The sequence below is a fragment of the Mobula hypostoma genome, chromosome 3 (genome assembly GCF_963921235.1).
Source record: "Mobula hypostoma chromosome 3, sMobHyp1.1, whole genome shotgun sequence".
Classification (NCBI taxonomy): Eukaryota; Metazoa; Chordata; class Chondrichthyes; order Myliobatiformes; family Myliobatidae; genus Mobula; species Mobula hypostoma.
This window is the reverse complement of record NC_086099.1, coordinates 9,866,220-9,884,908: the sequence shown is the minus strand read 5'-3', so window position 1 is coordinate 9,884,908 and position 18,689 is coordinate 9,866,220. Positions and strand designations below refer to the sequence as shown.

Below are 18,689 nucleotides of genomic sequence, written 5' to 3'. Positions count from 1 at the left end.
GAGTAGCCTCTAACCTGATGGCATGAGCATTGATTTCTTGAATGTCCGGTAATGGCCACCCCCCCCCCCCACTTCACCATTCTCCATTCCAATTTCCCTCTCTCACCTTATCTACTTACCTGCCCATCACCTACCTCTGGTGCTCCTCCCTTTTTCTTTCTTCCATAGTCTTCTGTCCTCTCCTATCAGATTCCCCCTTCTCCAGCCCTGTATCTCTGTCACCAATCAACTTCCCAGCTCTTTACATCATCATCCCCCCCCCCACACCCTCCCCCATTGGTTTCACCCATCACCTTGTGTTTCTATCTCCTCTCCGCCCCACCTTATTATTCTGACTCCTCATCTTTCTTCTCCGGTCCTGATGAAGGGTCTCGGCCCAAAACGTCAACTGTACTCTTTTCTATAGATGCTGCCTAGCCTGCGGAGTTCCTCCAGCATTTTGCGTGTGTTGCTTGGTGTAGCACCTGCTTAGCCCCCTTGCTCAGGGTCACAGGAGGCCATGGGAACCGTTGGTGGATGGTCGTATGAGCAGCTGGTGCTTAATACAAGACCTGGTTATGTGACCACTAATGCCAACCAGACAATCTCCAAAGAGTATTGATAATGGCTGGGGTCACTGGTCTTATGAAGATACTGTCCAGAAGAAGGCAATGGCAAACCACTTCTGTAGAAACATTTGCCATGAACAATCATGGTCAAAGTCCATAATTGCCCACATCATATGGAATGGTACATAATGATGATGACTAGAACAAAGAGAACTAAAAAAATGGGTGGGGATAGTGGTCTAGTAAGTGAAGAGAAAGATGCAAAAGGGTGGCAGAGCTGTGTGGTCAGTTCCTTTTAGACGCCCATAGACAAGAAACATTCCGTCCAAATTTGTAGATAAGAGTCAACCAATCAGATAGCCCTTATTCAAATAACACAAAACCACGAGAAGCTTCCAGAATCATACAAACGTAACCACTTGGGGACACACTGAACAATTGCTACACATACTGTAGCCACTAGGAAACATGCCAAACAGCTACATGTATATAATTAGTTATAAAAATATAAACACATAATTGTTATGCTGCAAAGAAAATAACAATTAAACAGTCTAATCTAACAGGATGATACCTTTGAGTGGACTATGCAGCATTGCAGGTATTACAGTCCTGATGAAAGATCTCAGCATGAAATGTCAACTGTTCATTTTTCTCCTGCCTGAACTGCTGCGTTCCTCTATTTTTTTTTGTGTGCTGCTCTGGATTTCCAGCATCTGCAGAATCTCTTGTGTTTAAGCATTACTGATGTGTATTTTACAATTCTCCCCTGTCTGCACCACAAGTAAAGGTATTTACGCACCCACCCTTCCCTAACCTGTTCTCTTATCACCTACCAGCTTGTACTCCTTTCCTACCTTCTTATTTTGGCTTCTTCCCTCTTCCTTTCCAGTACTTATGAAGGGTCTCAGCCTGAAACATCGACTGTATGTTCTGCTCAATAGAAGCTGCCTGACCTGCTGAGTTCCTCCAGTATTTTATCTTTGTTGCTCAAAATTTCCAGCATTCACAGACTCTCTTGAGTTTAAGGTAGTTAATTTTGGTATCTTGACCCTATCACCAAAGTCCAACTGGTTTTGAGGTGACCGCTGATCACTTCAAAGGAGAAGTATCAGTTCATACAAGAAAAAATATTCACAGTTACCATTCTAACTTCTGTTACTTAATACTTTCATTGACTTTTACAAGAAGAGATATGGAAGTTAAAAAAATATATTTTTGTGAAGCATTTTGTTTCCAATTGTTGCCAAGAGAGATTAGGACATATTGCATGCACTTTTTTTTTGAAAGGTCTGAATCTTTGAAATTGTGAATCTGTGGAATTTTTTGTCACAGGTAGCTGTGGCAGCCGAATCTTTACGTATATTTAAGGCAGGGTTGATAGATTCAAGTGGTTGATGGTGTAACTCCAAACGCTTGGCCTTTATTTACTTTTATAAAGGCCAAGCATTTGGAGGACCCACCATAATCAACATAGTGATGGAACGTTTGCAAGTAAATTGCCAAGATTGGAGAACAGCTCAACTTAACCACCAACCGCCCGAGCTCCACATCTTCTGAATTATTTCCACTGTGAGGTAATGCTGCAGCCCTATACGACCCTGGTTAGATTAAACTTGGAATATCGCATTCAGTTCTGGTCACCTTGTTATAAGAAGGTTGTGGAATCTTTAGAGAGGGTGCAGAGGTGACTTAGCAGGATAAAAGCCTGGATTACAGAGGCTGTCGTATGAGTATAGATTGAGCAAACAAGCACTATTTTCTGTAGGATGAGAGGTGACCTGTATGAGGTGGCCAAGATGATGAGAAGCATAGATCAAGTGGAAAGTCACAGACTTGTTTCCAGCGCAAACAGGAGGAATTCTGCAGATGCTGGAAATTCAAGCAACACACTTCAAAGTTGCTGGTGAACGCAGTAGGCCAAGCAGCATCTATAGGAAGAGGTACAGTCGACGTTTCAGGGTCTGGGCCTGAAATGTCGACTGTACCTCTTCCTAGACATGCTGCCTGGCCCGCTGCGTTCACCAGCAACTTTGAAGTGTGAAACTTGTTTCCAGGATGGAAATGGCTTATACAAGGGAACATAACTTTAAACTCATTGGAAGAAAGTATAGTGGAGATATCAAAGGTAAGTATTTTACACTGAGAGTGGAAGTGACAGTAGAGGCAGGTACATCAGGAATGTTTAAGAGTTTCTCCGACAGGCACATGGATGATAGAAAATGGAGGGTTATATGATAGAGAAGGGTTAGATTGTTCTTAGGTTGAATAGTTTGAAAGGTTGGCATGACATCGTGGGCTGAAGGGCCTGTATTTTGCTGTAATTTTCAGTGATCTAAAAGTGAGGAAGGCAACTGGGATACATTGAGATACAGATAACTGGTTTTCTCTGTGAACTATTGCCCTGCTCCAGAATAGAGTTTGAAATCTAACCGTCTCTCAGAAAGTTCTACACCATGATTCTGGCCATGATTCTCAATCTTGGTCCTATTTAAAAAAGGGCATATAAAACCAATGGCAAGATCTTTAAGGAGCAATGCCATCATTAAGGAGCCCCACCATCCAGGATATGCCCCCCTCTCATTGCTACCATCAAGAAGGAGGTGCAGGAGCCTGAAGGCACACACCCAACGTTTCAGGAACAGCTTCCTTCCCTTCAGCCATCCAATTTCTTAATGGACATTGAACCCATGAACACTACCTCATTGCTTTCTGTGCACTAATTTAATTGAACTTTTTAATATACTTACTGTAACTTGCAGTTTTTATTATATAGTAGTGTTCTGCTGCCACAACAAATTTCACGGCATATGCCAGTGGTATTAAACCTGATTCTGATTCTGAACCCATGATGTAACAAACATTTCACCGACAATGAGGTGTACTTTGAAGTGTGGGAGACATCACACTCAAATTAAATCGAGTCCAAAAACTATTCATTTTAATTATTTTAATTAGAAAATAATCTGTTCTACTGTACTTATTGTTCTATTGTAGCAATTGTCCCTTACTGATCGTCAGAGTAGTGCCTAGGAATATTTTATACCCATACTGCACTGAATATTGACTTCAGTTTTGGGCTCATAGTTTTTTTTAATGATGCTGGAACCCAAAACCTTTTGATTCCACTCAACCATATTCAATACCTGAGCTTTTTCCAATTTTTCCTGGGCCGTAGAATAGCCATCACAGAGACTATTACAGACTGAACCATAGAACCATAGAAACTACAGCACAGAAACAGGCCCTTTGGCCCTTCTTGGCTGTGCTGAACCATTTTCTGCCTAGTCCCACTGACCTGCACACGGACCATATCCCTCCATACACCTCCCATCCATGTATCTGTCCAATTTATTCTTAAATGTTAAAAAAGAACCCGCATTTACCACCTCGTCTGGCAGCTCATTCCATATTCCCACCACTCTCTGTGTGAAGAAGCCCCCACTAATGTTCCCTTTAAACTTTTCCCCCCTCACCCTTAACCCATGTCCTCTGGTTTTTTTCTCCCCTTGCCTCAGTGGAAAAAGCCTCTTGCATTCATTCTATCTATACCCATCATAATTTTATATACCTCTATCAAATCTCCCCTCGTTCTTCTACACTCCAGGGAATAAAGTCCTAACCTATCCAACCTTTCTCTGTAACTGAGTTTCTCAAGTCCCGGCAACATCCTTGTAAACATTCTCTGCACTCTTTCAGCATTATTAATATCCTTCCTGTAATTTCCGTGACCAAAACTGAACACAATACTCCAGATTCGGCCTCACCAATGCCTTATACAACCTCATCATAACATTCCAGCTCTTATACTCAATACTTCGATTAATAGAGGCCAATGTACCAAAACTCTCTTTACGACTGATTGATTCATATTCTTTAAAGTGTCTGCTTTCAAAAGGGTATTGTTTATTTTATTCTCACAGACACATAAAGTTATGCTAACTAGAGTGTAGGATGGCAAGGTAGTGTAGTGGTTAGCCTAACACTGTTACAGCGCCAGTGACCCGAGTTCAATTCCGGAGCTGTCTGTACGGAGTTTGTACGTTCTCCCTTTGGCTGCCTGGGTTTCCTTTAGGTGCTCCTGTTTCTTCCCACATTGCAAATGTGTGTGGATCTGAAAGTTGTGGGCACGCTATGTTGGCTCTGGAAGTGTGGCGACACTTGCGGGCTGCCCTGCACAATCCTCACTGATTTAATTTGTCAGAAAATGATGCATTTCATGAGAAATTCTGCAGATGCTGGAAATTCAAGCAACACACATCAAAGTTGCTGGTGAACACAGCAGGCCAGGCAGCATCTCTAGGAAGAGGTACAGTCGACGTTTCGGGTGGAGACGAGGGTCTTGGTCCGAAACGTCGACTGTTCCTCTTCCTAGAGATGCTGCCTGGCCTGCTGTGTTCACCAGCAACTTTGATGTGTGTTAGTTGGTGCATTTCACTGTAATTTTCGATGTTTTAATGTACGTGTGAAAATGAAAGCTAATCTTCAATCTTTATCTTTTCTGTTGCCTTTCAGCTTCTTACAAAATAGTTTGTGATCACGTTCCAGGAGATAATATTAGGCTATAAATTGTAAATATTCATTTGCAAATGAAAATGAACATTTTTGTCGATTTTAAATAAGAATCTACATTATGTTTATCCCCTTATTCAATGTTCTATCCATCCTGGTCAATCACAGCAAATACTAATAGATTATAGAATTCAGTACATGATCAAATCGACTTGCAGTGGATAAGTGAACAAGGCAAGATTGATGTTGCCTCTACGTTGGATTGATGATGTGCTGTTTGAGAATGAAGGTCTTATCTCTGCTACAAGCTATATTATCTATTATATGCTTTAAGTGCTTTGGCCAGCATTGATATTTTATAAGCCACATGCGTCAGCATTTCAAATTGCCAAGTCCTTGTGCCTTGTAAGCATATTAAAATAATGATACCACTGTAAATATACAGGTTTACTCCAGCTGCAATATGATTCATTTGCTGCTGAAATGTCAATTGAAGCTCTCCATTGTAGTGACAATAATATTACTGTTCAAATCTTTATTTTCTCAATATTTCTGCAGTGGTCTCTAATCCTGGCTATTTTAACATTTTAAAAATTAATTTGATATTTCAGGCCCCATGGTAGCATAGTGGTTAGCACGATGCTATCACAGCTCGGGGCGTTAGAGTTCGGGATCCATTTCCAAAGCTGTCTGTAAGGTGTTTGTACGTCCTTACTGTGAATGCATGGGTTTCCTTCCACAGTCCAAGAAAGTGCCTGTTAGTAGGATAATTGGTCATTGTAAATATCCTGTGATTAGATTAGAGTTAAATAAATGGGTTGCTGGGTGGGTCAGCTTGTTGGGCCTATTCCACGCTCCAATTTGTATTTTCTCAATATTTCCACAGCACTGCTGCCACAAAGATAACAAATTAAACAATATATGCCAGTGATATTAAACCCAATTCTGATTCTGGATCATGGCTATTTTAAGGGTGTAAACAATAATTCAATATAATATTTGCCTTTGTATCGACTATTCATTGTGCATACTACACATCCTGCAGAATGTCTTTTCTAAAAGCTCTCTTCTGGAAAGTATGGTAGAGATATGAAAGCAAGAAAACTTCACTCCATCTTAAAAGTGTCTTCCCCCAGGTAGTTAATCTGGTTAACCATTCTAGTTGGACCCCCCACACATTCTATTTATTAGCCCCACCACTGCAGTGCACTGTAAGCACTTTAAGACTTTTAGATTGGTACATGGAGCTTAGTAAAATAGAGGGCTATAGGTAAGCCTAGTAATTTCTAAGGTAGGGACATTTTCGGCACAACTTTTTGTGGGCTAAAGGGCTTGTATTGTTCTGTAGGTTTTCTATGTTGCTAAACCACTTTTTATAATGTTTACATTGTAAATACATGCTGGTACTTATACACATTTTACTCCAAATCCATACTTCAACATCTAATTTCATATTGTACAATACAGTGCAAAAGTCTGAGGCGTTTATATATCTAGGATGCCTAAGACTTTTGCACAATACTGTAGTAATTTTAAGTATTGCACTGTATTGCTGCTACTGCAAAAAACAAATTTCATGACATCAGAATCAGGTTTAATATCAGTGGCATATGTCATGAAATTTGTTCACTTTCCTGCAGAATTACAATGGAGACATAGAGGCTATAGAGACATCAACATAGAGACAAAACTGAATTATAGTAAATGTAAATAAGTGGCACAAAAACAGAAATTAAAAATGTAGTGAGGGAGTGTTCATGGATTTAATGTCCATTCAGAAATCAGATGCAGAGGGGAAGAAGCTATTCCTAAACATGTGTGAGTGATGATACACCTGATTCTGATATGGGCCTCTGTTGTGGACTGAGAGCGTGATGGGCCAGGGATAGGGGGATCATGGTTAGGAAAAGGGGAAGGGGGGGGGAGTGGGAAGCACCAGAGAACATTCTATAATGATCAATATACCTATTATTTGGAATCAAATTACCTTGCCTGGTGTGTCAGGGTTGTGTGTTTGCATGCATGCAAACCCCCCACCCCACCCCTGGCACTCCTTCTCTGCCACCTGTACCCGCCCTCCCGTGACAATCCACCCTCACCATCCCCAACATCCTTTGGTTCCACCAGATTTACAAACTCTCTCTCAACTCCACCTTGACAAATACATCACTGTGCAAATGTTTCAGGCACCCTAGCTAGATATATGTGCCTAAGACTCTTGCACAGTGCTGTGTATCTCTATATTCTGTGTAATTGTTGTATGTCGTGCCTGATCAGTACATCACAGTAAGTTCCTAATAAATATGAATGAATGTACATGGTGAATAAAGTTGATTCTTGATCCTTTTTTGTGCAGCAGTACAGTGAAATACATAAAATTACTACAGTACTTAGCAAAAGTCTTAGGCACCCTAGCTATATGTAAGTGCCTAACACTTGCACAGTACTGTATAAGAGTATATTAATCAATTTATTTATTAGGTACAGCATGGAATAGGCCCTTCCGGTCCTTTGAGCCATACCGCCCAGCAGAACCCCAATTTAATCCTAGTTTAATCACAGGGCAATTTATAATGACCAATTAACATACCAACCGTGTCTCAGTGCTGGGTATATCTACACCCGTACCACATTTTTGGACACATTTTGGTTTTTGAACTGTGGGAGGAAACCTACACGGTCACAGTGAGTGAAAACATACAAACAAACTCCTTCCAGGCAGCGACGGGTGGCTGGTACTGTAAACCATAGTGCTAACCACTGCACTACTGTGCTGCCCCAACACTATCCCATCTGTTTTCTTTTTCTACTCCTGCTGCCTTTTCACTCGAATTATTCTGATAGAGAGCTTCATATATCGTGCTCAGTCTCTGTTTCCATCATTTAACATATCTGTTTATCAATTTGTATATTTTAGTTGATAATTCTTTAACATGAATTATCTTTTTGTGCTTGTTCCTCTGGATTCCAGTACCTAGTATTTTTATTTTTATTTTTTCATCCAGTTCATTTATTTTTATTTGCCGTAGCGGGTTACTGTGGCAGAGTACAACAGCGCTGCTGCCAGTGATGCCTGTTCTGCCCTGACTGTGAGCGCTGTCTTTGTGGAGTCAGCGTGTTCTCCATGAACTATAGATTCATAGAGAGATGCCACATAACAACTGGCCCTTCACCCCACTAAGTATTCAGATTAATGATTACGATTTGCTGCTCCATTGCAAAGTTTCTTTGAGCTTTGCCTACCCTGAAGAAATTTTAATCTTCTCTTTGATGGATCTTCATTGAGACCCTCTCTCACTGCTCCCCCTCTAGGAACTCCGCTGTCCTCTGACTCTGTGACCATGTCCTCGCTTGCTACCACAGCTCCTCGCCTGACTATCACCTCCCTCTGGTACTGCTCCTCTCCCATTGTCCACTCTCCTACCAGCCTTTTCAACTATCTCCTCCCAGCTTCTTCCATCATACCCCCACCCACCTACCTTCCCTCTCAGCTGGTTTCACCTATTACCTTCCAGTTTCTTCCTTCATCCCTGCCCCCCCTACCCACCTACCTTCCCCGTCACCTGGTTTCACCTGTCACCTTCCAGCTCTTCCTTACTCCTCCCCTCTTCCACCCACTTGCCTTCCCTGTCACCTGATTTCACCTGTCACCTTCCAGCTCTTCCTTACTCCTCCCCTCTCCCACCCACCTGCCTTCCCTGTCACCTGGTTTCACCTATCACCTCACAGCTACTTCCTTCAGCTCCCTCCCCCACCCACTCACCTGGATTCACTTGTCACTTTCCAGCTTATACTCTTTCCCTCCCTCACATCTTTTTGGCTTCTTTCCCCCTTCCTTTCCAGAGCCTCGACCCAAAACATCAGTTGTTCATTCCTCTCCATAGAGGCTGTCTGACCCACTGAGCTCTTCCAGTGTTTCATGTGTGTTGCTCAGTTAAAAAGTAATGTTCCTATTTTTTGGGAACAATATAGATCAAAAGCATGAATAATGAATTATTATCTACTTACAAAGTTCAAAGCAAATTTATTATCAAAGTACAAATACAAGAAGGGAAAAAAACTAATAATAATAAATAATTAAATCCTTAATTTAATTATTCATAGCTGGTAGGGGTAAGGGCGGCTGTGGTTCCAGTGCAGGTGGATGGAAGTAGGCAGTTTAAATGGTTTTGCATGGACTAGATGGACCAAAGGGCCTGTTTCTGTGCTGTACTTTTCTATGATTCCATGGTTCAACAGCCTGATGGTTGAGGGTAATAACTTATGTATGATGTGTCAGTACGATGCTTTTATTATAGTCAATAGCATAGCGACTGCTCATTCTCATAATTAAGTTCAGCATTATTCATATATTCCAACACTGAGATCTGTTTTACTTGTATGTGTCCAGATGCCGTGTAAATGGTCTTATTTCTGGACATCTAAATAAAACCATCAATTAATTTGAATCTCTTTACCAAATTCACTGCGGTTGCCAGAGTCTTGCTGAAAATGGAAAGCTGGTCTAATCTGTTAGCATTACTGACCAGCAGATGTTAAAGGGTCCATGAAAAGAACTGTTGAAAACGTGACACTTGCTGGACCAGAAGCATCTGTAATCATGTTGTATCTGAAAATAAAAAAATAAAAGTTAAATAGACAAGACGTAGAGAGCTATAGTGCTAATGCAGACAGATGGGACTGGTATTGATAGGCAAAAAGATCAACGTAATTGTGGGCCAAAAGGCCTGGTTTTGTACTGTATGACTTAGAACATAGAACACCACAGGCCTTTTGGCCCAATTAATCTGATCTTTGATCAATCTAACCCTTTCATTCTGCACAGCTCGCTGTCTACTTTCCTACCATCCATGTGCCTGTCCAAGAGTTTCTTAAATGCCCCCCAATGTATTTGCCTCTACCACCACCCCAGCAGTGTGTCCCAGGTACCCAACACTCTCTGTGTATATAATTTTAAAAACTACCACCCCCCATACTTTCCTCCAGTTACCTTGAAATTATATCCTCTGGTGTTAGCTATTGCCTTGCTCGGAAAAATATCTCTGGTTATGCACTCAATCTATGGCTCTTCTCATGATGTACACCTCTATCAAGTCACCTCTCTTCCTCCTCTGCTCTAAAGAGAAAAACCCTAGCTTGCTCAACCTATCCTCATAGGACACCCCTCTAATCCAGGCAGCATCTGGCTAAATCTTCATTTTCAGTCCCGCAGAAAGGTCTCGGCCCAAATTGTCCATTGTTTATTCATTTCGATAGATGCTGCCTGTCCTACTGAGTTCCTCCATCATTTTGTGTGTGTTGCTGTGGATTTTCAGCATCAGCAGAATTCCTCATGTTTAAGGTATCCCAGACATCCCACCCTGCAAAAACTCATTTCAGGGAGGTAGCACCATCAATTTGCGGGAGACTTCTGGGAGAGGTGGGATGTCTGCAATAGAGTAGCTCCTTAGCAGCCAGCCAGCTAGTTTAAATAACGATAGCTATGCTAATGAACGAATGACACCTGTTAAACTCACCTCAACACGTCTTTTACAGTCTTAACCCACCATGGGCAATAGAAAAGTCACTGTTGCAAACAGTGCAGCGAGCAACGCTGTCATTATTTTTGACCCCTATTAGGCAGGGGTACACTTTAGTGTAGTCTGGGGTGACGTACGTTTTATATTTTCTTTTTTTGGAACACTCTCCTACTCTGACTTTTTTTGGAACATTCTCGCTCACTGTCTCGTTCGTGGTCGCTCTCACGCTCTTGCTCTTGCTCTCGCTCTCTCTTGCGGTCGCTCTCACTTGTGCTTGCTTTCTCACTCTTTCTCTCACGCTCGCTCTCAAAAAAAAATCAATTTCCGGGACATTGTATATGAATTGCGGGCATCAGGGAGCCACTATTAATATGCGGGAGACTCCCGGAAGTTCCGGGAGAGATGGGATGTCTGATATCCTGGTAAATCTCCTGCACTCTCTAAAGCTTCCATGTCCTTCCTATAATGAGATGACCAGAAATGAACACAATGTTTAAAGTATGGTCTAACCAGTGTTTTAAGTAAGTTAGAGAAAGTTTTTTTTCTATCACGTGTCCCTAATATTAAAGTTAATAGTTAATTCAGAGGTGGCGTTTAATATATCACACATTTTTACCTTGATTGCACTGTGTTCTATAACCTTAGAGGTGCAGCAGCTAATAGCATATATTTGAAGCCTTTCATGAGCATAGATTAGCAATACTTGGAATTGGAAATGTTACATCTTTTTGTAATTTTGATATCTCATTACTTTCTTCTCATTTATAAGAAGAATTTCATTAACCAGCAGGTGGTGAATCTGTCAGATTCATTGCCACAGACGACTGGAGGACAAGTCACTGGGTATATTTAAAGCAGAGTATTCTTTGTGTACTCTTCCATTGATACTGCCAGGCCCGCTGAGTGCCTTCAGCATTTTGTGTGTTGCTTAGATTTCCAGCATCTGCAGATTTTCTCTTGTTTATTATTGGACATTTCTGCCCTCCTTCAGGACTGCGAAGGAAGGTGAAAGGTGCCAGAATAAAAAGGTGGGCTGGGTGGGGTGGGGAAGGAGGGTAGCTGGAAGGTGATAGGTGAAGCCAGGTGGATGAGAAAGGTCAAGGACTGGAGATGAAGGAATCTGATAGGAGAGGAGAGTGAACCATACAAGAAAGAGAAGGAGGAGAGGACCCAGGGGGAAGTAATAGGCCAGTGGGGAGTAGAGGGAAGGGGGGAATTTGTTTACTGGAATGAGAAATCGATATTCTTGTCATTACTTTGGAGGATAGCAGCTGTTGATCTACCACCCCGAGGGTGCTCTGCTCTTAGCACAAGAGGAGGCCATGGATTGACATGTCAAAACAAGAATGGGAATCAGAATTAAAATGTTTGGCCACTGGGAAGTCTTGATTGTGGTGGTACTCAACAAAACAGTCATAGAGAAAGCTTTTTGGTGCATTGGACTCCCGGATTTACAAAGGATGCTTGTGCAGGATATACTAATTTGCTTGCTGTGGACAAAGCTGAACAAAAGAATAGAGTTAGAATGCATTATATAAAGATTTCAGTTTTAAATCAACACTTCACACTTGCCTGCATTAAATTTGATCAGTCATTTTTCAGCCCATTTATCCAGCTGATGCAAATCACTCTGCAAGCCATGATAGCCTTCCTCACTGTCCACTGCACCCCTAATCTTGGTGTCATTCACAAATTTGCTGATCCAGCTAATCAGATTATAATCCAGATCACTGATATAGATAACAAACAACAATGGACCCATCACTGACCCTTGTGGTACTCTACTAGCCACAGGCCTCCAGTCAGAGAGGCAACCATCTGCCACCACTCTCTGGCTTCTTCCACAAAGCCAACGTCTAATCCGATTTGCAATCTCATTTCAAAGCCGAGCATCTGAATCTTCTTGACCAACCTCCAATGCGAGACCTTCTCTAAATTCTTTATCTAGTTTCTGTGCAAATTGGCAGAATATCAGCACTATATCGAAGAGCAAAGAGGTCAGCTAAGTGTCTGAAAATGTATGATAGCAAATTCATCTGAAGTCATACTGTACCCTCCAATTAATCATAGGTTCAGTGCTAAATAAGTGGTTGAGTAGAGATATGTCTCTACCCAAGGAGGGGGAAGGCACTCTTTCCTTCCACTAGCCTACCGGTCATCCTTGCGCAAGGTGTAGCACCTGCTTATTCCACCCCCCAACCCCCCCCCCAAGATCAGGGTCACATGAAGTCATGGGAGCAGGTCCTGGAAGGTCATACGAGCAGCTGGTCCATACCAGCTCCTGGCCTTCACATGTAGCCTAGCTACCAGGTCTGACAGAAACGTTTCTACCGACAGGACAAGGGGCAAAGGCGGATTACTGGTGCTTTAAAACCTGTCGCTTCAGATAGATGGGGCTTGTCAGCTGCAGGAGAAGGAAAAATCTGATTTCAAACCTCCACTGTCTTGTGGCTATACCCACTCATGGGGAAGGCTTCAGGAGTAAACCCTGAGGGAAAAATCCAGAGCTCGAGTCCCTAAGGCAGTCCTATGTTAAGTTCAAGGTGACTGGCAACTCTTGAGACACTGCTGGTACTAAATTATATCGGTCTCTGCCATTCCTTTGGGTTCATCAGATGCGTGGAGAGGGGAAGCTTGCTACATGGGCAACAGCTTGCTCTCCATATCGTACTGCCCCGGCTTGTGTAACTAGACAGATAGGATAAATATCCATGGTCAACTCTGACTAATGGAAGCCTCAGCAGCAGTGGCAGCATATCATTTCCTGGTTATGCAACCACTGACGCCAAGCAGATAACCTCTGAAGGGTATTGATAACGGTTGGGGTCACCCATCTTATAAAGACACTGCCCAGAAGAAGGCTATGGCAAACCATTTCTGTAGAAAAATTTGCCAAGAGCATTCATGGTCATGAACAGATGGAAGACCATGATCGCCCACATCATAAAACATGGCACATAATGACGATGATGCTAAGTAAGACCATAAGGCACAGCAGCAGAACTAGGCCATTCGGCCCCTTGAGTCTGTTCCACCATTCCATCATGGCTGATTTATTTTCCCCTCCTGCCTTCTCTCCATAACCTTTGACGCCCTTACTAACCAAGAACCTGTCTTCTCCTGTCAGATTCCCCCTCCCCAGCCCTGTATCTCTTTCACTGATCAACTTCCCAGTTCTTCACTTCACACCCCCTCCTCACCCTCCTGGTTTCATCTATCACCTTGTGTTTCTTCCTCCACTCCCCCCATCATCCTACTCTGATTCCTCATCTTTTTGTCTCCAGTCCTGATGAAGGGTCTCCACCCAAAACATTGACTGTAGTCTTTTCCATTGATGCTGCCTGGCCTGCTGAGCTCCTCCAGCATTTTGTGGGTTTTGCTTTATGTTTATCTATTGCTACCTACCTGAGACACCACTTTTAAGGAATTGTAGATCTTGATACCTAAGTCTCTTTACTCTACTGCCTTTCTCACTCACTGCCCTTGTGTTCCCTGTGTAAGTCCTATTCTGGCTTGTCCTTCGAAGTACAGCACTTCACACTTATATGCATTAAATTCCGTCTGCCAATTTTCAGCCCATTTTTCCAGCTGGCCCAGATCCCACTGCAAGCTTTGATAGCCTGGAAGCTTTCTTCTGGCTGTTCCAGTTTCCTTCCACTTTCCAAAGACATATGTGTTAGTACGTTAATTGGTTACATGGGTGTAATTGGGCGGTGCAGGCTGATTGAGCTGTAAGGACTGTGTCTCTAAATTTAAAAAAAATTAAACAAGGAAGACATTGTCCTGAAATATGGTCCTAATTTGGACAGATTGAATTAATATTCATAGGCAAAAAAACCCAACATGTTCCTGATTGGCCAAAGGGCCTGGTTTTGAGCTGTATGTTCAAGATAAAGTTCATTTATCATCTGACTGTATGTACATACAACAAAATGAAACAGTTTTCCCCCAGACCATGGTGCACCCACAAAAACTGGAGAGGGTTCAAAGGAGGTTCATGAAAAAGATTTGAGGTTGAATGGCTTGTCATATGAAGAACGTTTTAATGGCTTTGGGTCTGTTTTCACTAGAGTCCAGAAGAATGATGGTGACCAAATTGAAACCTATCAAATGGTGAAAGGCCTTGATACAGTGGATTGGAGAGGGTGTTTCCTGTGGTGGGGGGAGGTCTAAGATCAGAGGACATGGCCTCATAATAGAGGGGTGTTCTTTCAGCATGGAGATGAAGAGGAATTTCTTTAGCCAGAAAGTGATGAATCTGTGGAATTCTTTGCCAAGGCAACTGTGGGGGACAAGTCTATGTATATTTAAAGCAGAGGTTGATGGATTTTTGGTCAGGGCATGAAGGAATATGGGGAGGTGGGATATTGGGGCTGAGAGAAAAATTGGCCTGGTTCTGTTCCAATATCATATGGTCTTATGGTCTAAAACATATCACACACAGCACATAAAATACTACCACAAATAAGTTCATAAAATATAATTCAGAATGCATGTAGTGCGCAGTAGAGGTGAGCAGTACAGTAAATAGCTCACTGTCCTAGTAACGAGACCTTGATGGTGGCAGAGTATTCATTAGTTTGACAGCCTGAGGGAAGAAGTTGTTACCTAATCTAGCATTTCTAGTTCTCATGTTCTTGTACATCCTTCCTGACAGTAGTGGGTCAAAGAGATTGTGGGATGGGTGGTAGGGATTCTCAACAATGCTTTGGGTCCTACATCTACAACACCTCTGTTAAAAGTCACAAGGTGGTCGTCTTGGTAGGTCTTTAGTATCCTTTGTGGGGTCTTGCAGGGTGCAGCTTCCATATCACACAATGATACAGCCAGACAGGATACTCTTGATGGTGCTCCTGGAGAAAGTTGGGGCGGAGAGCTTTGTACACGTCAATCTCCTCAGAAAGTGTAGACGCTGCAGTGCCTTTTTAACTAGTCACTGGCAGCCAACCAGAAAAGGGTCCTTTTATTCCCACTCGCTGATTCCTACCAATCAGCCAATGCTCTAACCATGTTAGTAACTTTTCTGTAATACCATGGGCTCTTAACTTGGTAAGCAGCCTCCTGTGTGGTACCTTTATTTATTGAGTAACATAGCACAGAACAGGTCCTCCCAGCCCAATGAGCTGCATGACCCAGCAACCCACCTATTTTAACCCTAACCTAATTACAGACTAGTTTACAATGACTAATTAGCCTATTAACCGGTTCATCTTTGGCCTGTGGGAGGAAACTGGAATATCTGGAGGAAACCCACATGTTCATGGGTAGGAACAAGCAAACATGCTTATAGAGGACACCATAACTGAACTCTGAAATCCAATGCACCAAACTGTAATAGCATTGTGCTAACTACTATGCTACTGAGGTAACCCAAATGAAAGTTGAGCAATGAAAAACCACTTGCTGATAAATTTGTAATTCTGTAAACTGGTTCTGCAAGAAGATCCCAGTTATACCAGATAAGGCAGGACCAACATGCTGTTTCCAAAGGTTAAATTATTTCTGTTCAATTGTATTTGCTCAGCTATTCAGTGTAACTGAAGTTAATGGTGTGTATCAGGATGCTTAGTGACATTGCAGAAATCTCTCATTCCTTGCTTATATAATTGAATCTATTATGTAAGTTGCCTAAAGTGCGGGAGGAAGACATTTAACTGACCTTGTTCTTGCTTTTCGAATGAACTGTTTGAATAGACTGTGTGTGTTCCTTCCCTGCTAAGTGTGCAATGTTGTTCACATATTTTCTGTTTTTATCGATGCACAATAACAGACGCTGTTACAGCTTGGGGCATTGGAGTTTGGAGTTCAATTCTGGCTTCATCTGTAAAAACAAAAGTTTGTATGTTCTTCCTACATGCCAGTGGGTCGGTGTGCTGGTTTCCTTACACAGTCAACAGAATTGTAAATTGTCGTGATTAGGCTAGGGGTTAAGTCAGTAGGTCGATGGACACAGCAACTCATTGGGCTGGAAGAGCCTATTCTGTGCTGAACCGCCAAATAAAATAAATTGTCTCCCATTGTACTTCCTCAGGCAGCACATTACAAATCATAACCTATGGACTCACTTTCAACGACTGCAACTCATGCTCTCAATATTGGTTATTCTTTCTTTATTATTGTTTGTGTTTTATCCTGTAATTGTACAGTCATTGTGTGTAGATATTGATTGATTCTATTGTGTTTCATTGTATCTACTGAGAACGCCCACAAGAAAATGAATCTCAGGGTTGTATATGGTGACATATCCATACTTTGATAATAAAAAGAACAGAGAAATGCAATTGAATAAATGAAAAATTACACAAAAACTAGTTAATTGGTTACATGGATGTAATTGGACCAGAAAGGCATGCTACTGTGCTGTATCTCTTTAAAAAAAAATCTCAATTATATTTTAAATCTGAATCACTATGTTTTTCTATCTTTGCAGGTAATAACATTCCATTCGCACTCAAAAACCTCAAGCCTGTTTAATTCACGGCTATGTGCAAGCACATAGGATTGAAAGATATTAGTGCAACTTTGGCAAGACATTAAAAGCACCAATGTACTACTTGGATCTTTTATTATATTTTTAAAAGGGTGGAAATGGACAGGTTTATGTAACCACTTCATCGTTGACTTCACTGAATTATGCAGACAATTACAGCCCCAACCTCTTTCACTTCAGCCATCATGCTGGGCAGGGAGGAAACCTCTCCCTTTTGTACATTGGATTCGGGAAGGATTATGCCTGGACCTCAATTTCTTACAGTATTTTGAAGCCTTCTACAAACCATGAATGACTAAAGAGTCCAGTTCTAATTTTTATATACAGGAATTGATATCATTGATTTCAATTGTGGGCCAGCTGAAGCAGAGTAAGCAGAATGAATCACTTGTAATGAAGAAACATTGGAGCTTGAATACACTTGCACCATTCACTTTCTGAATTACATTTTTTCTTTCATCCCCTCCCTGGTCTCATAAAGTTAAACCCCGCAAACATCAGTACTAACTTGCCCACCCCTCAACCCCATACCTATCCCTAAACATCCAACCACTACCATTATTAGGTAGCCCGCTAATATTAGAGACTCATGAATGACTTGATTAGCAGCATAACTTAGGACCAGCAAACCTTCAGTGAGGGCGTACTGTTAATTTCATGAAAACTAGGGTGGAAAACATGCAGTGTTATAGGCTGAATTCAATGTGATACTTTTCTCGGGCTTCAGATTCTATTTAATAATTGAATATGTGATACATATATTTTTAAAATTAGGTCCTTTTCTTTGGTTAATAATATCTTTGTAAAAGCAATTGAATTCTGTGACACTGTGCAATGAAACATGCTCTTCTAGATACTAGAAATATTTTTGTGCTGTATATAAGTAATTTGTCCATTTATCATGTGGCCTAGGATTTGATAACCTATGGCTTTATTACTGAATAAAGCAAAAAATTATATATATATTTAAAAAATATATAATTATTTACTGAAAGCACCTGTACAATCTATTATGACAAAATAAAGGACTTGGTTTACATTTGGGAACTGGCTTGCATTGTCTGTTGTTGATTGTAAACTGTTATTTCTTGATTGATGAACTTGCGTATATTTTTCTCTGTGTCTTTTTACACAGAATGGTCGCTCTCATGAAGCGCAGCTCGCTTTTGAACAGATTTCCTCCAGGTGTATCTACTGAGTGCAATGTCTTCCCAGTGCTTAGATGTAATCTTGAAGTTCTTCAGGCTGATTTTGATGTTAGGTGAAATATTACAGCACTGGCCAACGCAAGCGGACAGAGTCCATGAACCTACCAGCTACCTCAGGGTTAATGCATTCTATCGTTTGATCTATTCCCATTTACTACTTCAAAGAGATAATTTGTCACCAACAATTGGAGAGTTTTCCCTTTGTGCTGAGTTAATGCTGTAAATGTCAGCATCAAAGTGGTTTTGGAATGAGTCTGTGTACAGAAAAATCATTTTCTTGTGATTATGGAGAGGATGGAATGTTATGTTAATGATTATCCCACAGTCTGATGAAAGGTTGGGGGTGGGGGGAAGAACGCATTTAAAGCACACACGGGGCTCTTAGATCTCACTGAAATTTCAGGTAACAGCA

At 41.5% G+C, this 18,689-nt stretch overlaps 1 protein-coding gene across 1 annotated transcript in view; it reads left to right on the top strand.

Moving 5' to 3' along the window:
• The window catches only part of LOC134343849 (methyl-CpG-binding domain protein 3-like), a 138,899-nt gene extending 121,258 nt beyond the window's left edge, over positions 1 to 17,641 (top strand). The window contains exon 7 of the mRNA XM_063042628.1: positions 17,010 to 17,641. Within this exon, the coding sequence (XP_062898698.1) occupies positions 17,010 to 17,013 (4 nt within the window). The 3' untranslated portion in view covers positions 17,014 to 17,641. The remainder of the gene's footprint in view (positions 1 to 17,009) is intronic.
• Positions 17,642 to 18,689: the final 1,048 nt, after the last annotated feature.